General features: G+C 36.2%; 4 protein-coding genes across 8 annotated transcripts; 1 reads left to right on the top strand and 3 right to left on the bottom strand.

The window, feature by feature from the left end:
- Positions 1-43: 43 nt before the first annotated feature.
- Positions 44-1,585, top strand: LOC108560362 (bax inhibitor 1). The gene is made up of 3 exons (XM_017917879.1): positions 44-312; positions 376-1,006; positions 1,517-1,585. Exons 1-3 carry the CDS (start codon positions 266-268, stop codon positions 1,547-1,549), a joined length of 711 nt encoding a protein of 236 aa, XP_017773368.1. The 5' UTR covers positions 44-265; the 3' UTR covers positions 1,550-1,585.
- A 572-nt stretch (positions 1,586-2,157) lies between these two features.
- On the bottom strand, positions 2,158-8,122 carry LOC108560360 (RNA-binding protein cabeza). 3 transcript variants are annotated; one of them, XM_017917873.1, is made up of 9 exons: positions 7,994-8,121; positions 7,459-7,698; positions 6,997-7,131; positions 6,580-6,664; positions 5,299-5,324; positions 4,246-4,358; positions 3,707-4,007; positions 3,146-3,452; positions 2,158-2,501 (listed from the first exon to the last, which is right to left on the bottom strand). In XM_017917873.1, exons 1-9 carry the CDS (start codon positions 8,004-8,006, stop codon positions 2,462-2,464), a joined length of 1,260 nt encoding a protein of 419 aa, XP_017773362.1. In that variant the 5' UTR covers positions 8,007-8,121; the 3' UTR covers positions 2,158-2,461. The 3 variants fall into 3 exon arrangements, with proteins under 3 accessions (XP_017773362.1, XP_017773363.1, XP_017773365.1); XM_017917874.1 differs by lacking the exon at positions 7,459-7,698 and having other exon boundaries at positions 7,994-8,122; XM_017917876.1 differs by lacking the exons at positions 5,299-5,324; positions 7,994-8,121 and having other exon boundaries at positions 7,459-7,575.
- A 3,564-nt stretch (positions 8,123-11,686) lies between these two features.
- LOC108560361 (mediator of RNA polymerase II transcription subunit 19) lies at positions 11,687-12,892 on the bottom strand. Of its 2 annotated transcripts, XM_017917878.1 has the most exons (4): positions 12,509-12,892; positions 12,190-12,446; positions 11,844-12,127; positions 11,687-11,798 (listed from the first exon to the last, which is right to left on the bottom strand). In XM_017917878.1, exons 1-3 carry the CDS (start codon positions 12,690-12,692, stop codon positions 11,849-11,851), a joined length of 720 nt encoding a protein of 239 aa, XP_017773367.1. In that variant the 5' UTR covers positions 12,693-12,892; the 3' UTR covers positions 11,687-11,798; positions 11,844-11,848. The 2 variants fall into 2 exon arrangements, with proteins under 2 accessions (XP_017773367.1, XP_017773366.1); XM_017917877.1 differs by having other exon boundaries at positions 11,687-12,127.
- Positions 12,893-14,951: 2,059 nt separating this feature from the next.
- On the bottom strand, positions 14,952-24,490 carry LOC108560364 (equilibrative nucleoside transporter 1). Of its 2 annotated transcripts, none has more exons than XM_017917881.1 (9): positions 24,373-24,490; positions 19,268-19,426; positions 18,889-19,127; positions 16,805-17,090; positions 16,510-16,742; positions 16,269-16,449; positions 16,080-16,201; positions 15,808-16,010; positions 14,952-15,747 (listed from the first exon to the last, which is right to left on the bottom strand). In XM_017917881.1, the coding sequence occupies exons 2-9, from the start codon at positions 19,338-19,340 to the stop codon at positions 15,621-15,623; spliced, it is 1,464 nt and encodes a 487-aa protein (XP_017773370.1). In that variant the 5' UTR covers positions 19,341-19,426; positions 24,373-24,490; the 3' UTR covers positions 14,952-15,620. The 2 variants fall into 2 exon arrangements, with proteins under 2 accessions (XP_017773370.1, XP_017773371.1); XM_017917882.1 differs by lacking the exon at positions 24,373-24,490 and adding an exon at positions 19,483-19,575.
- Between the last annotated feature and the right edge of the window lie 361 nt (positions 24,491-24,851).

The raw sequence follows: 24,851 nt of genomic DNA, 5'->3' as shown, positions 1-24,851 counted from the left end.
GATCCGTGGAAATCTAGAATGTGTTACGTGCATGACGTGTGTTCTATTCATTCGTTCGTACAGCAGCGGTCAGAGACGTACGTGTATTGTACGTAGATATCAAAACAATTGCATTGCAACCATCACTTGATCGTTGAACGTAGTGAGCTATATTTTTGGTGTCGTGTGAAAAATCTCTCTCTCGGCTTGTCAAAAAAAAGTGATTTTTTCGGGGAACAAATTCAGCAAACCCGAACGAAAGTTAACAAAAAAAATAAGCAAAATTATGACGCCTCTAGTGCACACGTTCGTGAACTCCTTCAACAACAAACTGTACGTGCACAATCTAAACAAACATGGCGTTTTTGATAATTTCATTTAATTTGTTTGTTTCAGGGAAGATCCAGTTCGTACCCACCTGAAGAATGTGTACGCTTGCCTCACAGCCTCCACCCTGTCAGCAGCCGCAGGCTCAGCTGTCCATATGTACACCGACTACCTGCAGGCTGGCTTCCTCACCAGCATCGGGGCGCTGATCTGCTTCGGTTTGCTGATGATGACAGCCGATGAGCAGGGCAAGAACATGCTGCAACGTCTGGGCTACCTGCTGGGATTCGCGTTCCTCAGTGGAATCGGATTGGGGCCACTGCTGGAGCAGGTCATGTACGTTAATCCGAACATCATCGTCACCGCCTTCATCGGTACGACTGTGGTCTTCATGAGCTTCTCCATCTGCTCGATGCTGGCCGAAAGAGGAAAATACTTGTATTTGGGCGGCACTCTGATGACCATCCTCAACTCGATGGTTCTTCTCTCCTTGGCCAACCTCTTCTTCGGCTCCCAGTGGCTATTCCAGGTACATCTCTACTTGGGGTTGATCATGATGTGCGGTTTCGTCCTCTACGACACTCAGCTGATCATCGAGAAGAGACGTCAGGGTAGCCGTGATTTCGTCACGCACTCCCTCGATCTCTTCATCGACTTCGTGGGCATCTTCAGACGTCTGGTCATCATCCTCACCCAGAAGGTAAATAATAGGTATTGTGTCCTCCCTGCATCCTAAACCGTCCACCAATCACCTCATCTTTATCAACAATTCATAGTGCAAAGTACAAAGGCCTTCAAAACAACAAAATCATTCAACACTCGATCACACTGCAAAAACAATACAATTTGACCTTCACAATATATTCAAATACAATTATTAATGTGATTGGGTCAAGTAGGTCATTAATGGTAATTGTTTTATGAATATTTGCATTTGTCATTGATCTAGTAACAACATTAATTGATGTACAGTTTAATACCAATTAATAATACGTGAAAACATGTTATTTGCTGAAATATGTTGTAATGACTCAACACTATGATGCAACTTTTGCTATAAATTGACATTAATTACTTGTGCTTGCTTCTTCATTATATAAACAATAGTGATTTCGACAAATGCAATTTAAAATCTGTTACCATGCAACCAATGATGTTAGTGTTACCAAGATACGGTTGCTAATTGTAATCTTTTGTTTTACGTTTAAAGGAGGAGGAGTCAAACAAACGTCGAAGGAACTGATTGTTGAGCGACGACGAAGATGACGAGAGGAAGAAGTAAAGTTTGTTACATATTATTTTTTTTTTCGAAAATCTAAAAAAAAATCTATAATAACAGTTATGTAACTTATTCAAATATATTTCTTGGTGTAATTTGTGTAACCCCCTCTTCATTTGCTACAACTAATTACCATCAAAATTATATATTTATTATTTTTTTTATTGTTAAAAAGTTTTCGTTGTGATAAAAAAAATTCATTATTCTGTTTTCTTTTTTTAGTGTTATAATCTTTTAGTTTTTATTATTTTTTTGTTTGTTTATGGAATTAAAAAAAAGAAGCCCACTTTTCAGATATATTTATATTGAAATAGATATATAGGAAGTTGAGCAATAAATATATTATATATTGGAAATAATAAAGAAAAATTAAATGAAAAGAAAAAATTGAATCTTGTTGTTATTTGTGTTTTCTTCAGAGAAAACTTTTCCATCTTTATTTTCAAAGTTTTTTGTTTCTGCTCGAGCATCAGCATTCTCTCGTTCGCATTAACATTTAAAAAAAAAATTATAATAATACACGCCCAATCGATACATAAAAAATAATATAATAACTTTACACATTTTTTGTGGTTGTTGTTGTTTTCCTCTTCAACAACTCTACTCGGCTTTCATGTGGATCGATAAATTAATAAATTGTGTTCTCTTTTTTTTGTCAAAAAAATAACTTACATCACATCGAGAGGAGAAAATTGAATGAAATAGTGGGGAAATTTTCCTGCATGGTTTTGTTGCAGGAATTTTGGAAGAGGGATAATATGGAGGGAGGACACACATGTAAGTACATTTATAAAATGCATTTCCGGAATTCTGTTTCCGGTCCGTCTTAAATATATATATATAAATATATATAAGAATTTATAGTTTTTAATACATCTAGTATGGCTTTGGCCTTCCGCCGTCTCTTCCTCCGTCCCTGCAAAACAAGAAAACATCACGTTATTAAGGTATGTCCATGATATGTGTGTATTAAGATGAATAAATGATGAAACACTTACGTGTCCCATGTTCAATTGATCGTCAATAACTTAGGAAACGTTTAATATTTAATAAGTGACGTGATGAAACGCTGACGTGTATAACAATTAGTGTCAATGGCATATATTAAATAACTTGTTGCATGATTATAACTAGTATCGAATTTAAAATGTGACAAAGATCGTATAACTGCGTACAAACATTTAAAAACAAGTTAATTTTAGCTATGCAAATAATGCATTTTACGTAAATAATGTTTTCAACTGCAAATGATAAAGAGGAACAAAGATAATACTCAATTAGTCACGTCATGTCGTTTCATTATCTACAAAGATATTCGTCCTTATTTATGAAACGATTTCCTTGCATTATTGACGTCAATTGTATGTGGATGGGTTTCTATGAATGTTCAACATGTTTCAGATATAATAACTGCATTCGATATAAGAAGACCTAATGCAGGAACAGATCTGAAGACTTCACTATAGCGAAACGTCAAATTGAATTTGGACATGGAAATTGACCCAAACACAGAGTGTAGCTCGCATTTCTCGAATCTCAATTGGATATGTTGTTATTTACCTTCCGCCTCTGTATCCGCCGCCGCCGCCACCACCGCGTCCACGACCACCGCCGCCTCCTCCGTATCCGCCACCTCCTCTCCTATCTCCACCTCGGTATCCGCCTCCTCCTCCGCCGCCGCCACCACCACGTCTATCGCGACCACCACCGCCGCCTCCGCTGCCACCGCCTGCACCCTCAGGTTTATCCTCGTTGCAGCGATTGCATTGATTTCTCCACGCGAAATTGGTGTTCCCGCAGTCAGGATTGGGGCACCTCCAGTCGCCATCTCTGGCTTCCCTGTCGCGACCGCCGCCTCCACCACCACCTACAATTATTAAACAAATATATTTAAAAAAAATTGCTCCACTTCGCAACTAAAATAAAGGAATAACTCCAAATACAATAATGTCTCAGTGTTTAGGTGCACAATGTCTTTGGTTAAATGCGGACCATCGTGTGTTTTACAAAGAATTCAGTATCCCCAATTCAAGTGTAGGTCCACAGTTCAGTTGAGATTTCTACAACCATGGCTTGTTCAATTGGGGTTGTTAATCATTAAGAGAATAATCAAATACTAACCACCGTCACGGCTTCCTCCGCGACCTCCGTATCCGCCGCCGCCGCCTCCATCTCCGCGACCACCACCACCGCCGCCGCCACCACGACCTCTTCCTCCTCCACGACCACCGCTCCAGTTATCCCTCTTCGTGGCCATCTGAACTTTGATGGTGTTTCCTCGGAACTCTTTACCATCGAACCACGAGATTGCCGAACGCGCCGCGTTCGGATCATCGTAGGTAACTGTGGCCTCGCCCTTGGAACTTCCAGTCGCCTTATCCTTGTACAACCAAATCTTCTTTTTCATAGTCTTCTTATCAGTCTGAAAACAGACCGAAAAACAATTAGTTACGCAATTTAAAAAAACAAAGCAACAACTGTTTGTTGCTTTCGTATGTATCAGATAAGCATAACTGCGATTCTTTTAAACCGGAAAAGGCAGAAGTAATGTCTGAGCTTCGATCTCAGCGGAATATATCTTCCTAGAGGCGTGCAATTTTGATGAACCTTGCACACTCGGAATCCGCTTTTCCAAGTAATCGCAATACATTGATTCTCACCTTGATAATGCCGATAGCGCCAAAGTGCTGCTCGATTTCAGCCTCTGAAACTTCTGTATCCATGCCCGAAACGAAAACGGTGTCTTCCTGGATGACCATTTCACCTGAACCGCCTGCAATTGAAACAAAAATTCAAATTTCTCGCACTAAAAAAGCCACCCTTCATATGTAATAATAATATAATAATATGCTTTTGCATTATCAAAAAATTTGAAAGTTACTCAAAAAAATAAAAATAAATAGTGATCTTCTAATTGGAAAAATAATACTCGCAATCACTTATGGTAATTGGAGTTATGTAATTACTTCTTGTCTCACTTAGCGTGAACCCTTCGTTCGAGAGAACCAAAAGTTTGTTTTTTTTTATATATATTTATATATATACCAAAGTCTTTACCAATAATTAACGTGCCTTAAAATTACTTGTATTTTGTTTAAATGCAAATATGCCAATACAAAGTTCGGTCTTGCTTGCGCGAAGACACGAGAGACATGGAACGAGTGTATGTGAAAGAGCATCCAGCAACGAAACTTTTTTTTTTTAACATGTTGGAGGAAAACCTTTTCTTTGCGAACCATTTAAACTTAGGATACATTTCTACTGCATTCGAATCGCTGCACGTAATGTATTCTAGTTTTAAAGGTGTTAGTAGTAGTAGTTATACTCTAGGATACAGCGAGTATCGTGGATGGGACAAACGTGAAGCCCGAATCGCACGAAGAGGTTGCATCCATAAAGTCAGCGTAATGAATTTTGCGTTTTCGGAAGGACACCTTTCTTAATTTCCGTACTCTTCGAGAGCAGGAACCACCAACAACAACAACAACAGCAACAACACGAGATTGAGATTACAAAATAAATAGATAAATAAAAACTGCAGTTAAAATGGTGGAGCTCTTTCGTCTACAAAAAAATAATAATAATAATAAATACCATGTAACATACATTTCTGTTATATATGTATACAATATATATATATATAGAATACGTATAAATTATTAAAAAGTGTGTACAAAAATGGCACCAGCCAGTGTTTGGTCTGGTGCGTTTACCTTTATAACCACCCCTTCCGCCACCTCTAAAACAGAAGCAAACGATCAGTACTTGAAGACGCATCATCAAGGAGGAACCAACGGTCTGTTGGCCAATACATTTGTGTGTGTGTGTACGTGCGAGCGAGCGTGCGACTCTCAGAACACTCTCAGTCTTTAAACAGTATTATTTGTAACGTCCAAAGTTTTCTTCATCTGCAAATGACAACGTCTCAAACCAGTCTACGTCCGTCGGTCATCGTCGTAATCCTGTCCAGGTCGGTCAAAGTCATAACAATATTTCATTTTTTTTTTTTCATGTTACAACAACAACAACAAAACCCCCCTAATTATATTATTTTATACCTCAAACAATGAATCACAATCAAAGAAAACCCTTATTATTACAATAAACTCTTTTTAACATTAACCTTTATATCTTGAAGAATGAAAACCCTTAACACTTTTTAAACCTCATTTTACCTTAAAGAATGATTCACAATCAATCAAAGAAAACCCTTATTAATATAACCTCACGATAAACTCTTTTTTTTTTTACCAAAAACAATAATAATAACCAAAACCCTTTTTGATCTCTATACACATCCACTTTCGAATGCGTATTAACCAAAAGTGAAAATTAAAAAAAAAACAGTCTTAGTCGTTTGGGGGTAGAAAAATAAAACATTTCACATTATATATAAGAATAATAAAAAGCAGAAAAATAATAAAAAGTTTCTGAAAAGTTGAACCATATTTGCATTAAATAATAAAATTCAATCGAGAAATATGATTTACAAAAAAAAAATAAAAATTATAACAACACCAAAACTAAGATGCAGCAAAGGCGTATGTAATCGAGAGTAGATTCAAAAATCATTACTTTTTTTTTGGTTAGGGGAATGCACATGCAACAGACCTCTCTCCGTGTGTTCGCATTGATTTCTGAACCTATTTGATTCCCACTGTTTGTCCGAAACGCTTTGCTTTCTAGTACAATATACACACTCACACTTGAATTTTTCAAAAACACTTTACATTTTTTTTTTGAAAAATATAACCAGATCCTTCCTCTTTTCGGGGAAGGATTTTTCTTTTTACAAAACCATAAGACCTCGTGTGTCGTGACACGACACTTTATCACTACATTGATAAATTTTTTAATAACGCTTTTTACGAACCTCGGCATAACACCGCAAAACCACACTCATTCCTGTATATTTTCTCTCAACATCATTACTCTTTTGGCTTTTATTCTTTCTTTCTTTGTTTTGTTTACAACTATGGGTTTCTGTGACTTACCCATATCCTCCGCCACCGCCACCGCCGCCGCCTCTGCGATCTCCCCTATCTCTGTTATAGTCACCTCCGCCTCCACGATCACGATCTAAAAAAAAATAAATATTAATATAAATCAATGACAGATTTAACTTTGTATTGAGGAGAGTAACGAGTAACCAGCTTTATAGTGAATGTCTCAGTGTTTAGGTGCACAATGTCCTTGGTTAAATGCGGACCATCGTGTGTTTTACAAAGAATTTATTATCCCCAATTCAAGTGTAGGTTCACAGTACAGTTAAGATGTCTGCAACCATGGCTTAATTGGGTATTTTAAAAATACATTACACAAAACTGTAATGCAAGTTGATAAGTACTTGTGGTAAGGATACTTGCTACTTGCCAATCAAATATTCCAATCATTTGTATTTGACTTCTTACCTCCATATCCTCCACCTCCACCGCTGCTACCATAGCCACTGCCTCCTCCACTGCTGCCACCATATCCACCACCTCCACTTCCGCTGTTGGAGTAGCCACCACTTCCTTGGTAACCACCTCCTCCACTTCCACCGCCTATAACAAAAGTAATTGATTTATTAAAATTGGACACACTAAAAAAATGATAAAATAATCCAATAAATTCTCTTTTTAAATATGATTTTGCAGTTTTGCTCAAAGAGAATTCATTGCATAGAGTAGTTGTAACTGTTTGCTAGAGGCTCACCTCCTATAAGATTGAACTCAAATAGGAAGCTATTTATTCCGCAAATTGTTCGCTATCCGACCGAAGACAGAGAGGCGCATTCCGATAGTTGCAGAAGCGCCAAAAAGTATCGTCTCGTCGGGTACAATATTTGTGTGCATTTGTATTTTTAGACGCGTCCAATAGATGGCACTAACCTTGGTTGCTGCCGCCATAACCGCTATTTCCGCCGCGCGAACTGTTCTGGTTCCAGCCGCCGCCGCCGCCACCACCACCGGAGTTTCCGGAATTGTAGCTATCTCCGCCACCGCCGCCACTTCCGGAAGAGTTCCCGTAGTTATTGGGGTAGCTGGCCGTGGGAGGCGGTTGCGAGTAGTCCGCGTATCCAGATCCGCCGCCTCCTCCACCACCACCGCCGCTCCCGTATCCACCGTATTCTATACGCAGAAACAAAACACAAACATATAAATAAACAGAAACAATTGGATTTTCAATGAAAATTATTTGTAGATTGTTATAATACCTGGCATCTTTTCCGAGAGGAACTACAGGAAAACGTACGCTACGTGATGTGGCATAACGTGCAAACCGTTACAGATATCCAGTAAATTCTCTCGCAGATGCAAGGAATTATGTACTACGATGATGCCGAACGGAGAAAAGCGGACGGATGCGTTTATTATACAGGGATGCAGCGCGGATTTAAAGATTTAAAGTTTTCTTTCTACTTACGGTTATCTGCCATCTTGCTGTGCCTTTAACCAACGCCAAACAACGGAAGCCAAATGAAATGGTTTTGCGTCCCTCGTACCGACGCCGCGTCACTCAGTAGTTGTTTCGTAGCCGACAGGCGGCGCTGCTGTTCGCCGCTACGAACTGCTACGAGGAGGAGGAGGTGGCGCCAACTGCAAAATAATTTAACATTTACAATCAGTGTGATTACATTATAATACAGTACATCTACAAGACATCTACTGTCCACCATCGCTTCTATGAACATACAGTTGCCAACTTCCATAGACTCTCTTTTAGCGGAAAATCGTCCTGAAATTCTTAAGGCTTTAGCCAATTTTGTATTGTCCACGGATACTTCCTTATAAAATAACAGCCAATCATCACTAACAACTATTTCGAGGTCCCCCCAACATCTTTCGTAGAATCGCCGGGACCCCGATTCGTACTCCACCTATCCTCTAAACTTTCCACTACAATACATATTGCGATTGGTGTAATGCGTCGAAAGGACGCAGCTAAATGGAAAAGGATCCTCATAGAGGGAGGTAGCAGGCAGAGGAAAAAAAATATAATACAGTAGAAAAAAAGAAACATTACTTTTATAAAAAACATAAAATGTATAAAAAGTTTGATTTGTTCACTTAGAATAATGTTGTCCAAGAATTTCGATTCGTTATTTTGTAGTAAACGGAACCGAAATTAATTTCGTTCCGGTTTACGGTTACGTTCCAAGTAAATGTTTCGGTTCATTTCCGGTTGAAATTAAAATTTAAAATTGAAAAAAAAAAGCAATTTAAATTGTTTAGTTAAAATATAAAATCGAGTCAAATATCAAATTTTGGTTTATAATTCCCTTCTTACTGCTGTTTCCTATTATAATATTGAAAATACAAAAGAATACACCACAATTAGTGACTAGTTGTAATGATTCTTCAGTCATGTTTACAGTAATATCCTTTTTTAATCACTTTCATTTGTGTTTGTTCTAATGTTCAAATGTTCTCTTGATTGTTGGTGAATCAGGCTTTATTTCTATTGATGATTAAGCGTTTCCATGGTATTTAATCTTGATGGTTTTGTTTATTATGTATTTGTTTATTTTAAAGAAGAATTCGGAGTATTCAAATAGACCAAAAAAGATCATAAATTGAACCGAAATTAAAATTTCGTTCCGGTTTACGGTTACGTTCCAAGTAAATGTTTCGGTTCATTTTCGGTTGAAATTAAAATTTAAAATTGAAAAAAAAAGCAATTTAAATTGTTTTGTTAAAATATAAAATCGAGTCAAATATCAAATTTTGGTTTATAATTCCCTTCTTACTGCTGTTTCCTATTATAATATTGAAAATACAAAAGAATACACCACAATTAGTGACTAGTTGTAATGATTCTTCAGTCATGTTTACAGTAATATCCTTTTTTAGTCACTTTCATTTGTGTTTGTTTTAATGTTAATTGTGCAAGATTTATGCTTTCTTCTTCAAATGTTCTCTTGATTGATGGTGAATCAGGCTTTATTTCTATTGATTATTAAGCGTTTCCATGGTATTTATACTTGACCGTAATTAAAATTTCGTTCCGGTTACAGTTTTAGTTAAAAATTCCGCTTAATTTCGGTTTTCGGTTCGTTTCTGTGGTAGTAAATAATAAATATGATTACAGACATTCCACACTTTACGACTGTGTCGTAGATAAGCGTGGAATATAATTGCAAAATTATAAAAATTATGTAATAAACTTCAAATTTATTGATTTTTGTAGTGAAAACTCGATTGGTCGTTAAGCAGATAGGTCGTAAAGTGAGGTAAAAGATGCAACGATCAACAGTCTAAATAAATAATCGACAGTTGAATATGCAACCAGACATGCACCAGAAAAAAGAAACTTTCGCAAAAAAGTTGAAGAGAAGAACTATCACAAAACTGGCAATAAGTTTATCGGAAAGACAATAGTTTTGTCTTCAATTTACATCTTAGATGATCTGATTAAAGTTAATAATTGTAGAGTAATTTGATAAAAGGTCATATCTGTCACTGATAAAGAAGAGACTTCGTCTTATGTAAATGATTCTTCAAGTCTGTTGATCAACAGTTGAATATTCAACCAAACATGCACCGGATAAAAGAAACTTTCTCAAAAAAGTTGAAGAGAACAACTAACAAAAAACTGGCAATAAGCTTGTCGGAAAGACAATAGTTTTGTCTTCATTTTGCATCTGATTAAAGTTAATGATTGTAGATTAATTAGATAAAAGGTCATATCTGTCACTCATAAAGAATAGACTTTGTCTTATGTAAATAATGACAAATTCTTCAAGTCTGTTCGAACTAATGTTGATCGACAGTTGAATATGCAACCAAACATGCACCAGATAAAAGAAACTTTCGCAAAAAAGTCGAAGAGAAGAACTAACACAAAACTGGCAATAAGCTTATCGGAAAGACAATAGTTTTGTCTTCAATTTGCATCTTAGAGCTTCTGATTAAAGTTAATGATTTTAGAGTAATTTGATAAAAGGTCGTATCTGTCAGTAATAAAGAAGAGACTTCGTCTTATGTAAATAATGATAAATTCTTTAAGTCTGTTCGAACTAATGTTCAACAACAGTCTAATAAATAATCGACAGTTGAATATGCAACCAGACATGCACCGGATAAAAGAAACTTTCGCAAAAAAGTCGAAGAGAAGAACTAACACAAAACTGGCAATAAGCTTATCGGAAAGACAATAGTGTTGTCTTCAATTTGCATCTTGGAGCTTCTGATTAAAGTTAATGATTTTAGAGTAATTTGATAAAAGGTCATATCTGTCAGTCATAAAAAAGAGACTTTGTCTTATGTAAATAATGATAAATTCTTCAAGACTGTTTGAACTAATGTTGATCAACAGTCTAATAAATAATCGACAGTTGAATATGCAACCAGACATACACCAGAAAAAAGAAACTTTCTTAAAAAAGTTGAAGAGAACAACTAACACAAAACTGGCAATAAGCTTGTCGGAAAGACAATAGTTTTGTCTCCAATTTGCATCTTAGATAATCTGATTAAAGTTAATGATTGTAGAGTAATTTGATAAAAGGTCATATCTGTCACTCATAAAGAATAGACTTTGTCTTATGTAAATAATGATAAATTCTTCAAGTCTGTTCGAACTAATGTTGATCAATAGTTGAATATGCAACCAAACAAGCACCGGATAAAAGAAACTTTCGCAAAAAAAAAGTTGAAGAGAACAACTAACACAAAACTGGCAATAAGCTTATCGGAAAGACAATAGTTTTGTCTTCAATTTGCATCTTAGATGATCTGATTAAAGTCAATTATTGTAGAGTAATTTGATGAAAGGTCATATCTGTCACTGATAAAGAAGAGAATTCGTCTTATGTAAATAATGATAAATTCTTCAAGTCTGTTGAAAATAAATAAAATCAAATATTTGGTAGAAAGGGTGTTGTTATTATTATTAGTCCACATACCAGATGAGAAAATATACACAGCATCTTTTAAAGTATTGTAAACTGGCGATCTTCGACAATAATCGTTGACGAAAAACGATTGGATTCGTCTGCAAAGAATCGCGCGTTATTGTCTCAAATTACATGAAAATACCGCTGTTTAATACGCATGGATTAAAAAAACAATAACAGTTGATTATAGTAATAATAATTAAAAAAAAAACCCGCGTATGTTTATATACAATAATAATAATCTTCTATTTATTTGTAGCCTAAAAGGAAATAAAAGTTAGCTGGATGCGGGTGGTAGATCATAAACTAGTAATAATTAAATAAAATATTCAACTGAAAAGAACAATAATAATAAAAAAAATAAACGAAGGTTTGTACATTGCTCAATTGCTGCCGTGCTGGCTGGGTGTCATGCCACCTCCTGTATGCTCGGGACTGTGCTTCTGTTTCTTCCTCTTCTTCTCCTTTTTCCTCTTCTTGCGTTCCTTGTCGTCGTCGTGCCTCTTCTGCTTTTTATGCTTCTTCTCGTGCGTATCCGGACCCACCTCACTGACTGGTGTCTCCTGGCTCGGAGGACCACCCTCCTTGTGTTTATGCTTCTTATGCTTGTTCTTGTGTTTCTTTATCGGCGCTTGGTTCGCGTAACGATACTGTTCGGGCAACTGTGAACCAAAGAAATATGAAAGCAACTGTTGTTGTTTTGCAAAGTATTAACGTCACTTACAGGCCCAGGATGTAATCTGAATCCATCCAATTGCACACTGGTCAATGGTAAAATGTCTTTACCCCCGATCGGAGGCTTATCAATCACAGATCTGAGCGAGCTGTTGTCCTGCTGTCCTGGCGAGTCGATGACACCGGGCAGCGAGGGCAGGAACGACGATAGCTGCTCCTTGAGCTTCTTGCCACTGAACTTGCTGTAAGAGTGCTCGAGACCATAATAGGCCATCAAGTTTGTGGCTCCCGTCAGATCAGATTCCCCTGCACAAAGACAAAACAAAGATGAAACAGTCATCGAAAAACCTTTTCGATACTCAGCGTACCTGGTGGTTCTTTCAGCAGGTAGAAAGGTCCACTGGGGACGATGGAGGGGTTCTTTCCCAGCAGGATCGTCGTCTTTAATGTTCCTGAGGAGTCCTGGCGGGAAACGACTGGCGAACGCGCCCCCCTCGGCGACGATTTCGGTGAGTATTGTTCAACCTTACGAAACTGATCACCCATCATCATATCCGATCATCGTTTAACCATCGAACCCAAAATCCGAAACCACTGAAACCACTACAACAACAACAAAAAAACAACAACTCAACCACACGCCCACGCACTCTTTAACAAGGAAGCTGCCTCCTCCGATCGCACGCAAAAACACATTAACAAAAAAAAATTGACCACCATTGAGGCGCAACGTCAAATCGTCAATCCTGCCAACCGTCTCACACAAAAATCCACAACAACAGCAAACTTTCCGCAACAAAAATCACTAATTACAAACGACAATTATCAATGAATCGATACGCATCAAAGTTGGCACTATATTCAAATTTAATTTAATCGCATTCATCAATTAATTATAAATCGATAATCATCAATTAATCGAATCATCCAATTATTAAAAACATCTTTTGTTGAAAAAATTCAAAGTTTACAAAACAATATTCGTTTTTTTTTTATTTTGTTTTCTTTGTGTTTGCGAATAATTTAATTGCAATAATGTTTGGCGTCACAGGTGTTACGAAAAACAAAAAAAAAAGTTTGCGTACTTCTGTTTTAATAAACAAACGATGCACAAGACAATTGCATCATTCGAAGTTCGTTCGACTCGCGTGCGTCTCTTCTCTGCACTTCGTCTACAATTAGAAACTTGTAAAGTGAACACAGTTAGGAAATGGGTGAATATACTTTATTTTAATTGAATAATACAATAATTAATTGTCGTTTTTCATTCTAATTGTGTAATTTTTCATAATTTTTCTTTTTGTACACACGCCTATATTTTCTCATTGTCATCCGATGGGTCATTTGTTTATTTCACGGCACACTTATAAATTAATTTTATTGCTCGGACTAATCGAAACAGTTTTTGATCATTTAAGAGCGTTTGGAGAATGGAGGAAATCACTTATTAATTTTTTGATAAAACTTTTATTGAACAAGCTAAATTCAATGTAAACAAATATTAATAGTAATAATAATAAAATAAAACGTCGAAAAAGATGTTTTTTTTTATGTACAAAATTTACAAATGCAACAAAATAACGTCCTCTTCTTCATCATCATCATCATCAACGAACACAAAATCTAGAATTACAAACGACAATTATCAATGATATTCAAATTTAAATTAATCGCATTCATCAATTAATTATAAATCGATAATTATCAATTAATTGAATCATCCAATTATTAAAAACATTTTTTGTTGAAAAAATTCAAAATTTACAAAACAATATTCGTTTTTTTTAAATTTTGTTTTCTTTGTGTTTGCGAATAATTTAATCGCAATAATGTTTGGCGTCACAGGTGTTACGAAAAACAAAAAAAAAAAAGTTTGCGTACTTCCGTTTTAATAAACAAACGATGCACAAGACAATTGCATCATTCGAAGTTCGTTCGACTCGCGTGCGTCTCTTCTCTACACTTCGTCTACAATTAGAAACTTGCAAAGTGAACACAGTTAGGAAATGGGTGAATATACTTTATTTTAATTGAATAATTCAATAATTAATCGTCGTTTTTCATTCTAATTGTGTAATTTTTCATAATTTTTCTTTTTGTACACACGCCTTTATTTTCTCATTGTCATCCGACGATTCATTTGTTTATTTCACGGCACACTTATAAATTAATTTTTATTGCTCGGACTAATCGAAACAGTTTTTGATGCATTTAAGAGCGTTTGGAGGATGGAGGAAATCACTTATTAATTTTTCGATAAAACTTTTATTGAACAAGCTAAATTCAATGTAAACAAATAATAATAGTAATAATAAAATAAAACGTCGAAAAAGATGTTTTTTATGTACAAAATTTACAAATGCAACAAAATAACGTCCTCTTCTTCATCATCATCATCATCATGATCATCATCAGCGCCGCCCGCAGCTCACATCGAAATTCCCTTATTTATGTACATGAAATATATATCAAAAATTATATCGTTTTCCTCCTTCTTCTTCTGATCTTATTGTTTCATCATCAACGAACACAAAATCTAGAATTACCAATCCGTGTGCGGTCTTATTGTCTTACGCTCTACCATAATATCATCAGTCGAGTCGATTATTACTTCTTGCTATTCAACGAATGCGACAACAACAAAAAAAAAACTATTATTAATCAACAAGTTGTAACATTTTTTTCTGTTTTATAGATGCTGTTTTGGGTGGAAGTGGTGAAAAAACAACGACAAAAATCAATTGTACGGCGCGCAGCGATTTGCAGTGATGGATGGATCAACGAAAACAGATTTAATTCGGTAATTATATATCAATGTTTTTTTTTTCTTTCTTCCCTTTCGTAAATGCAAAATCGGTTAATATACTTAAAAGCTAGAGGGTCGATTGATTGTATCTGCTTGTGTTTAGTTCAATTGTTTGCTTGTTTTTTTTTTGGTCAAGGTCTCCTATGATAGACGTATTAATCTTAGTAGTATTAAGAAATCGAGGAAATAATCGAATACAATTAATAAATCTATGTACAAAAACTTTGCAAAGCATCGCTTCGCGATTAATTACATATTACTTTAACAATTTATATATATATATATTTTGAAATATTTTTAACTGGAAGAACGTTATTCATTATCGTGTGTTGTTTGATCATCAAAATAAAATACGCATAATTAACAAACAAAGAAACAACGACAACAACAACAAATTTAGAAAAAAAGAAATTGCGCGAAAACGGTTATTGTTTAATTTTATTTTGTTCCTTCTCTGCTGCTGTCGGTGTGAGGATGAAAACTTAAACTAAAACTCTTTTGCTTTCATATTTTTTTTTTTCAGTTCAAAAGTTTTTTTTGTTTGTTTGTGGTATATGAGAGGGAATCCGATCGCAAACATTGTGGCTATTATTATTATTAATAATTTAATTAATTATTATTAATTAAAATTGGATGCGAAAAGTGGATTCCGTGTCATACACTTTGCACTTCTGTTATATGCCCACGTGCTTGATTAACGTGGGCCAGATGAAGCCGGAGAGGATTCCGGTGAAGATGCCGGTGATGAGGGCCGCCGCGCCGAACATTCCAGCTGTCGACGCGTATTTCGGCTCAACAGTTCTGCAAGAAAAAGAGTAAGATTTTTGATTGTCTTTGAATTTATTGTTTCAGTTTATTTACCTTGGGGCGTACATCATGCCCAAAGAGCTGAAGTACCCGCTGGTGAGGCCCAAAGTTATTGCTCCTATCCAGTAAGCCCAATTGCTGTTGATGAGCACGGGCAGCGCCCTCGTGACCAATTCCACCTGGTAATTGCAGAGCAGGAAGAAGGGGATGTACAGGACCCTCAAAGATACGGGAATCCAAAGGTACTTCGACGACGGCTGCAAAATAAGATTAATTACGATCACTAATTTCGATTATATAATATATGAAATCGAAAATTCACTTACGAATTGATATAAACCTGCGAGGTAACTGCCGATCATGGCGCAAGCGTTGAAGGTGAGGAAACAGGTGACGCTGGTGAAGTACTTCTCCGAGATGAAAAAGTCATCGTCGATGCGTTTGATGTCTGCGAAAATTGATGTTATATTGCTTTTTTTTGTTGTTGATATATGCTTTTTTTTAGGAAAACTCACCGGCATGAACGGCGGGGAAAACTGCGAGCGTGCAGAAGAACACGAAGAAGATGTTCCAGAGCTGCGGCAGCGCTTTCTTGAACACGTATAAGTAAGGCACTCGGACTTGACGACCGTGGTTGTTGGCTTGCTGGATCTGCGCCTCCTTCTGCTCCTTCAACTCGTGATGCCTGTAGAATCTCTGCAAAGAAAATCACCATTAGAGCAAGGACATCTTAGATAACGTGTGCGGGGTGTTTACGTTGAGTGGAAGGGCGAAGTAGGTGTCGAAGCAGACGAGAAGCACGAAGAGGGCTGTTATGAAGTAGTAGATTGCGGACATCCTCTGGCTGGATGCGAACGTGTCCGAGAGGATGAGCACCAGCGAGGTGAAAGTGCCGCTGATGTTGGAACCGAGGACGACGGCACCGGTGTATTTGATTGGTAATTTGGCGGCCATCCCGAAGATGGTGTTTTGATAAATACCGTTCACCACTGCAATCACCAAAAAGCGTTATTAACTGATTATTATTATTTAGTTGTAGATCGTTTCTCACTGTTTAACACGACAACGGAAACCATGGTGATCCAGAAGAAGGCGCCCGGCCAATCCCTGCTGTCCGTCATTGCCAAGACGATGGTCATCACGAAGATGACGACCTCGATGGAGATGCTCCAGACGATGCGGGTGGTCAGATTTCCGCCCATCTTCATGAAAATGTTCAGCCAGTTGAAGATGACGTTAGGAACTTGCGCGGCGAAGCCAAGGTACTGCAGGAAGCTCGCGCCGTATTCCAGCTCTTCGCCGATGTAATCTTTTCCCAGTTTGTACTCGGAGAAATACTGCAAAAGAAAGAAAAGGGTAAGCGTTGCACACAAATCTTATTTAATAGCAAATAATTACAGACAGAAACTAAATGATGAAAAGTATTTCCGGAAATAATACAAAACCAAAACATAAATAGAGGAAGTCCACTAACATTTTCCCCAAATTGTTTTTGGATCGCATCCAAATTTGCGAGTCCACTTCCTGGTCATTAAGTAAAAATGAACCGACGATTAGTCACCATCAACATTTAGACGTCGATCCTTCAAATCTGCTCCAAATATATATATTATAAAATAAGAACGTCTGCGTTCAAAAAAAAAAGTGACAAAAAAATAGTTAAATTTACTTGGATAATCCGGTTTCGCAATTGTATTCGAATAATTCATGTATTTTTAAACGCATTTTATAAATACATGTTTATATATTCGTCGGAAATAATCCTTGCAACATTCTCATTTTGTTGATTTTAGACTAGACTAGACTAGACGATTTTTTTCGATAGTTTCATAATAATTCCTTCAGCAGATTAATCCGTGTGAATGATTTGTTTGCAATAATATTTCGAAAATGCAAACGCAAATTACTTGGTAATCGATACGAGCTCTTATACGCACTCTGATCAATCAATCAATCAATGCTACAGCTTTGTTTGGTATGCAATTAAGCTTACATCTGAGTATAGATTTGATATTTAATCAAGCGTTCGTTTCGAATTCGATTGTTGGATTATGATGTTGTGGGGCCCGCGGGCCGCATTTGTCCCGCGCTCTCTTATAATCGCTTCCAATTAAAATAGAACAAAAGAGCAAAGTCTTAACATTGCGTGCGGATGATAAAACAGATGATATTATGAATCATTATTTGTGTTCTCGCGTATAATTTTGATAACGCGTTCAACAAAGAGATTATGTTGCATACAATCACGCTGCTTTCATTCGAATGTTTTCCGGTCGCCTATTAAGATAGATTATCACTTTAAGTCTTCCAACAAATGGGGTTAAATTAATGTCCGGATTAAGTATTGTGTATCAGCACCTGAAATCGACACCAATTTTTATGTTAATGTTCCATCAACCTCTTTCATATATTTTAACATATTATTATAATTGACCCAATATTATTAATAATTTCTCAGATTATTCATAATCTCAGCCTACTTTTTTACTGTTACAGCTAAGATTATTTATATAATTTGTGTATAGAGAGAAATGTTTTTAATGACTATGAGGCAAGACGTGTCATTGCTTTAGTCCATAGTCCATAGACTATGTGCACTTTATCGATCTTCGCACATTCATCGCATGTGCTTCGATTTTGTTAGAGACACATAGTTGATGAGTATTTACGAGTTCGTGGAATATATCGATCTGTCCATTTAAACTCGCAAACTGCAGTAGGAGGAGCAGAACATCACTTTGCTTATCTTCTTCACTAAACGGCATCACTTCTGCCCCATTTGTTCCTCTCTCTCTCTCTTTCTGTCAGCAGTTCCCTTTTTAAAGTAATTCAGCGAATTGCATTATTCACGCGTTCAACAAAATCACGCTTCGTCGGGTGTCTCGAACGAAAGTTTCAGAGTTCGGAGGAAGAAAGCCCCGAAACTACCTGTGCTAAACCCATCTTCTCGGAAGTCGAGGGTTTCGTTGCACCTTTTTTTTTTTGATGTTGTTGAACGCGCTGGAAGCGATTATCTCGTGTAATGCCTTTGACCGGACGAGCGGAAGACCACAATCAATTAAGTTCTCCCCTTCGTGTGCGATCGTGTCGTGTTGATGATTCGATGAATGAATGAATGAATGAATGTTTACTCACGGATTTGGCAGTGATGAACATGTTCCATGGCATCAGCACCCCGATTCCGTGTATGAGGAAGGTGATGTAGACCAGATTGTAGCGATCCCTGGGGGCGTTGATCTGCAGACTCGCGTCGTCCATCGTCAGGTTCTTGAAGTTCAGTTCGTCGTCGGGCAGGTTGTTCTCCTCCCACGAGGGTTGAAGCCTGACTGGTTGTTGCTGCTGAAGCACAGACTTCTCCGACTGGTTACCATCGGCTGACGACCGGCGACAAAAAGGAAACAAAGAACGGCAAAAAATTAAAACATGCACCATGACCACAAAAAAAAAAGAACATATGAGTGGACGAAAAGAGCTGACCAAGACAAATTCATTAATAAACGTCAGCAATGCTTACCATTGTTGTAAGAAGTGACGATGCTTCCGTTCCGCCTAGTATTGTTCAAAAGTTGCTCTTCCCTGTAGCTCATCTTCACCGTATGTAGTATATCAAAATCAGCTAAAGTTTAAAAGTTTTCCTTTTTCTCTTCGTTCCGCAACTCACTGCATCATCTTCCTGCAAAACAAACAATTTACAATTATTATATAAACAAATCTACAATATTTTATTACAGAGACGAGTTTCGCAATGTGTGCTCCGGTCTTCTTTGATTCTAAATGTGAAACGCGAATCAACACGTGCATTAATCTCGCTGCGCTGAAAAACCGTTACAGTTCAAACAACACATTTGATAACGTTTGCGTCAAGTAGTTTTAGCGTAATATGCGTTTTCGAAATTTGTTTACTTTCTGGCGACCAACGTGGGGGGCACACCCACAATTAATTATGCAACCAAAGGTGCAAAATTATAGAAAAGACGTAAGTAGTGTTAAGGATAGATAATTATCGTCTATTAATTAATTAAGAAATAGTTATTAGGCAACCAAAGTTACAAATTAAATTTAAATTAATTAACGATTATTGATTTTTACGAATTTTCGCACTATTATACAAACTTACCGCTTTCTACACTCAAAACTAACTAATAAGCGGCAAGTAGAAGGAACTCAGTTAAGTACATTTATTTTAAATATTCGATGAATATTCAATTTAAAAAAAAAAGTAACAATAAGTAATTAATGCAAAAAAAACCGATAACTTTAGGACTTAAAATGGAAATTATCGAGATTAAAAAGTGTAATGAGAATTATTGTAATTTGTGGGAAATTTGTTTAAAGTTCAAAGATAAATTAAATTAAACAAATTCGAACATATTGACAATGTTAAATCCACAATTCCAAATTTTAGTTTTGTTGTCCAAAAAGATAATGATTTGTTGTATTTTGAGCGGAATTTTGTGAAATTTGTGTATAGAGAGATTTCCGTGTTTGCTTTATTTAAACCGACCGACCAGCAAGTAAATAAGATTGTTTCAAAGTTATTCTTTGTGTGACCATAGCAACGGGAATAATATATTCCATATCGATTTCGGGTGAGGAAACGCGGGTGCTCTGACCTACTACACTCGAGACGAGATTTCATTCTTCTCCCTTCACTCCACAAGAAGGGTCGTCCCTTTGTACCACTTGCCGAAACTACCTGAACTGAACTGAACTGAGATAGATAGAGATGAACAGAGGAGTAGAGAAGAGGTGTTAATTGCAAATTCATTCTTCTGAAACGAAAGTTGAAAGATGAAATGAATTGCATATGCACGACGAATTAATTTTAATTGTCGGATGGTGGTAAGCGCGTATCCATAAACATCTGCAGATCGTCAAGTATCTTCTTGGTTGAATCAAGTGGGAGAGGGAGGAGCAAACTCGGCGTGTGGTTTCTATAACAACTGTATATACAGGGTGACCCAATTGAACTGCAACTAATTTAAAACTGCTGTAACTTTTGAACCGTTGGTAATGTTCTGTCCATATTTCACCTAATGATAGCTGATTTTATTGTTATTATAGTAGAAGCATTTGCATTTCAGTTTTTTGAAGGAAAAAAAAGTTTTCAGTGATGGAATTCAAACGTAATAGTTTGAGCGGAAAACCAAAATTGGCTATTATGGTTATAATGAAGCTAGTAGTGTTACAAAATGCCATTTAAGTGGTCAAAAAAAACTACATCTATGGCAGAAGTGGTTTGGAAACTTAAGGCTGGAATTGAATGAAATCCGCAACGAAGTGGTAGACAAATTGAACATATAGAAATAACCATGCAACAAATACTCAAAATTGGACTCATTGGACAAGTTCCAAAAAGGACAAAATCTCACCGATGTGAGAACGCAGTCAATTACCAAATATCGTCTTGTCTGATGAGAAAAATTTCCCAATTGAGAAATTCGTAAACAACAAAAATTGATCGAATTTACTTCGAAGAGATGTTAATCGGAAATTTAGATATTCGAAACAAGAAGTCAAATTAGTTTGGGATGGTGTGACTGTCGATAGTCGCTCTCCGTTGGTGTTTTTGGTCTGTAGTGTTAAGGTTAATGCGAATGTCTACAGTGAAAAGGTTTTGGAAGATGCTCTGAAGCCGTGGACAACCGAACATTTCACTTAGAAAAAGTGGACGTTTCAAGAAGATTCTGCACAAGCAATGGTTGAGAGACAACGTTCCACACTTCATTAGTATGGACTTCTCAGTATGGGGCATTTTACAGGCCAATATCAGTACTAAAAAATACCAAAGTGTTAATGTGTTCAATAAAGCCCTTCTTCGTGAATGGAGGAAGATTCCGCAAGTTTATTCACTTGTCGACCAACTCAGAGCTATATTTGGCGCTAAAGGCGACCATATCGAAAATTTGAAATGAATTCGAAAAATTTGATTGTTTTTCAACATTTTTTTGCTTGTGGTTCAATAAAATCCAAGTTCAAATAAAAAAAATACAGCGTTCTGAAAAGTTGCAGTTCAATTGGGTCACCCTGTATATAGATGGAATTAGATTGAAACTTGATTCGATAAAGTTCCAATCTTCTCCTCATCCTCACTATATATATATATATACATATTTCTATTTCATTCAGTTCATTTCAGTTAGTTATTCATTTAACACGAAATGATTGCCCTTTCGATCGGACGAGATTTAATAAGATCCAAAGACCCTACCAATTTCCATCAGGCATTTTTCTCTCTCTCTCTCCAAATCGATCGATAATTTTTAATTAGTTTCGAATCCGATCGTCGCGTCCAAATTTCCGACTGCGTTTTTACATGCAGATATTTTTCATCCCATTTTCGGCTGGGGAATTTTGCGAAATATGCGAAACGAAATGCGTTTCCCTTGTGTGCACCGCGAATATTTAAATGAACGTGACCGACGCAGACACTAACTTAACATGAAAAGTACGGAAAAAGAATGAAGGAAAAAAAAAGTTTTTCTTTTTTTGGCGAAATGCAGCTGTCGCGACGACGACTGCAGCAATATATATATTCACCCCTTTTATTTCAATTCTTTCTTTATTTTTTTTACTCATTCGCTCAAAGGGAATTCCAAACCGTCGAATCAAAGACGTTTGAATAACTGTTGTGTGGCTATGCGAAAAAAAGTCCGTTGCTATGGATATATAACAAGAATTTGCAAAATAAGCCACCATTTTTAATTAAAAAAAAAACACACACACACGATCCATTTAGTTTCAAGTAAAACTGATAATTACCATGGTAACAATTTTATTATTATTATTACTCAAATAATTTAAAAAAAAAAGTTTAGTTGTCATGGATATACTTAGTTATAACAATATTATGTAAATTGTTAAGAAATTGTCTAATAGTGTTGTTTGCCATGGCAACAATACACATCATTGATTATTTGTGGTTTTCGTATCGTTTTTCGGTATTAATTACACACGAATTATCATTTAATGGGTGTTTACAAAATCGTCGGAGTTTTGTTTAGATTTACTTTGTTTATGGAAACTTTTGTTGTTGTTTCTTTTTAAGAAAGTCAACATGTAACTGAAAACCAAATATTATGTTATGTCCAACAAATTCGCTTCATAAATTAACAAAAAAACAATTAATAATATGCTAGGACATTGTCGGCTCTCGGAACAGTGCGTAATTGTTATTAATTCACAAAGTGATACATCCTGCACGTCGACGTTCTGTTATTTTGTTTACTTCCTTTACCATGGCAACAAGATGCTGTTGCCAAAGACAACGAGGTATGCAGCAGGATGTTTGGACGGAAATTTCGGGTGGAGATGGAAGGATCAAAGGCGAGGACGGAATTCCTCAACATTGTTATGATTAAATACGAAAAAAAAAACGCATCGCGACGTAAAGTATGAGAAAATAAAAGTACGCCACTTTTTTCATTGTTCAAATATATTGTTTAATATTGAGGAAATTGCGTAATTGCATTTAAAAAAAAACACCTACTGCACACATTTAACGCTAATGAAGCAAATGCAAACAGTTGCAATAGATTTACAAAGACGATTCATTGCGAATATTCACTTTGCTTAGTTTTCATAACGAAAAACCAAATTTCAGATCATCATTTTCATTATTAGATTTAGATATACTTCGTTCAAACATTGTTTACACATTTTAAAGGTTTCTAAATGAGTCAATGTTTCCATGACAACGAAAACAACTTATCATCGTCGTAATTAGTCGTTTCCATGGAAACCAATTACTAAATATTATTATTACTCGATCAACGCAACGCCATTAATTAAGTAAATATTTTCAAAATATTTCTGCAATTTATTAACACGTTTTTTTTTTTACTTCTTCTCTTTGTCTCTCATTATTTACTCGCTAATTGGATATGATTTGGCTCTTTTTCAGTTTATGAATAAGCACGAGGCAACGATTCGATTTCACGAATGGTAAGTCGTCATTGATACAATTTAGTTTAGTTTATCTTGAATTCTACGCGAAATTGCGTTAAAACCTTTGTTTTCGCGTTAATTAACCGAAAGAATTTTTATAACCGCTTTTGTGATTAACTACAACAAACTTATTTTCTTTACAAATTCCTTTGTTATTAACACAAAACAAAGCGCTTGAAGTTATCAAATCATTAGCTGCATTGGTTTAAAGTTAGACAAAGATCATCCATCCAAGTAAAATCTCCTAAACACGTTGCTTAACTTAACAATAAATAAGTTATTGCGAACTTTAACGTTTATCAATTCATATTGAGTAAATCGTTTGAAAATCCATCGGTCGAAACAAAATCAGTGATGAGAAAATAAAAAAAAAAAAGTGTTGCAATTATCATCAATTTCAAGTGGCTTACGCAATTGTTGATTTTTTTTTTTTTGGATTACGAAAATAGATATGGAAGCACGTGTCAAGTCCGAACACATTTTTTTTGTCAATTTATATTTTCCGTTCGTAACCAAAAAAATAAAGAAAGAAACAAAAGCGCCTTCAAGTTTATATAAAAAAACTATAGTCTTTTGTCAAATGTACGATTCTTTTGTTTTAGTTTGATGTAAATGAAACATATTAAATTATGGAGTTAATTAAAAAGAATAGATTAATAAATTAATAAATACCAATTGAAACACTAGAGCACGCACAGAACACTGAAAAGGAAACTAACTTTTTTTTTTCAAAATTGTTGTAACCGTGGTTACCCCGAGATACGACCGCGTCGCTGATTGGCGCGAAACTGAGCGTACTTTTGTTTCGTTGCCGGGAAACGGTTTTACCCTCTCTCAAACTAGTGCGTCTTCGTTCGTCTCCCTTTTTTTCTCTCTCTATCACGTGCCCTATTCACGATGATGATGATGGTCGAAAAGGTCAGTAGTATATAATAAGTGGTGGTAGTAAATATTTGCGGCGAAGACCTATGACCTGCAGAAAATCAGGATTCGGCAACGGTCGTTCAGACTAAATTTAACTTCGGATTTAGTCAACAATCAGATGGACTCGGCAGGTCCACAATTAGCTCTTTCTCGTAACGCCCTTTGTCCCCTTTTCCGGACAGACTATTAACGTCGCATTCCAACCATCTCTCTTGAACATTCACACT

Source organism: Nicrophorus vespilloides, unplaced genomic scaffold (assembly GCF_001412225.1).
Source record: "Nicrophorus vespilloides isolate i.1.1-1 unplaced genomic scaffold, Nicve_v1.0, whole genome shotgun sequence".
Classification (NCBI taxonomy): Eukaryota; Metazoa; Arthropoda; class Insecta; order Coleoptera; family Silphidae; genus Nicrophorus; species Nicrophorus vespilloides.
The sequence above is the reverse complement of the archived record's forward strand: the minus strand, read 5'-3'. Positions and strand labels throughout refer to the sequence as shown.

What these genes read in the sequence shown, in the direction of transcription:
- LOC108560361 (XM_017917877.1), bottom strand. Translation starts at nt 12,692, where the DNA reads ATGATGATGGGTGATCAGTTTCGTAAGGTTGAACAATACTCACCGAAA. An exon ending in CCTGCTGAAAGAACCACCAG is followed by an intron (nt 12,447 to 12,508) that starts GTACGCTGAGTA and finishes GTCTTTGTGCAG; the next exon opens with GGGAATCTGATCTGACGGGA. An exon ending in TCAGATTACATCCTGGGCCT is followed by an intron (nt 12,128 to 12,189) that starts GTAAGTGACGTT and finishes TTTGGTTCACAG; the next exon opens with TTGCCCGAACAGTATCGTTA.
- LOC108560362 (XM_017917879.1), top strand. Translation starts at nt 266, where the DNA reads ATGACGCCTCTAGTGCACACGTTCGTGAACTCCTTCAACAACAAACT. An exon ending in AACTCCTTCAACAACAAACT is followed by an intron (nt 313 to 375) that starts GTACGTGCACAA and finishes TGTTTGTTTCAG; the next exon opens with GGAAGATCCAGTTCGTACCC. An exon ending in TCATCATCCTCACCCAGAAG is followed by an intron (nt 1,007 to 1,516) that starts GTAAATAATAGG and finishes TTACGTTTAAAG; the next exon opens with GAGGAGGAGTCAAACAAACG.
- LOC108560364 (XM_017917881.1), bottom strand. Translation starts at nt 19,340, where the DNA reads ATGAGCTACAGGGAAGAGCAACTTTTGAACAATACTAGGCGGAACGGA. An exon ending in ACTTCGCCCTTCCACTCAAC is followed by an intron (nt 16,450 to 16,509) that starts GTAAACACCCCG and finishes TTTTCTTTGCAG; the next exon opens with AGATTCTACAGGCATCACGA. An exon ending in TTTCCCCGCCGTTCATGCCG is followed by an intron (nt 16,202 to 16,268) that starts GTGAGTTTTCCT and finishes CAATTTTCGCAG; the next exon opens with ACATCAAACGCATCGACGAT.
- LOC108560360 (XM_017917873.1), bottom strand. An exon ending in CGGAAGGGGTGGTTATAAAG is followed by an intron (nt 4,359 to 5,298) that starts GTAAACGCACCA and finishes TTTCAATTGCAG; the next exon opens with GCGGTTCAGGTGAAATGGTC. An exon ending in GGCGGATACAGAGGCGGAAG is followed by an intron (nt 2,502 to 3,145) that starts GTAAATAACAAC and finishes CTTGTTTTGCAG; the next exon opens with GGACGGAGGAAGAGACGGCG.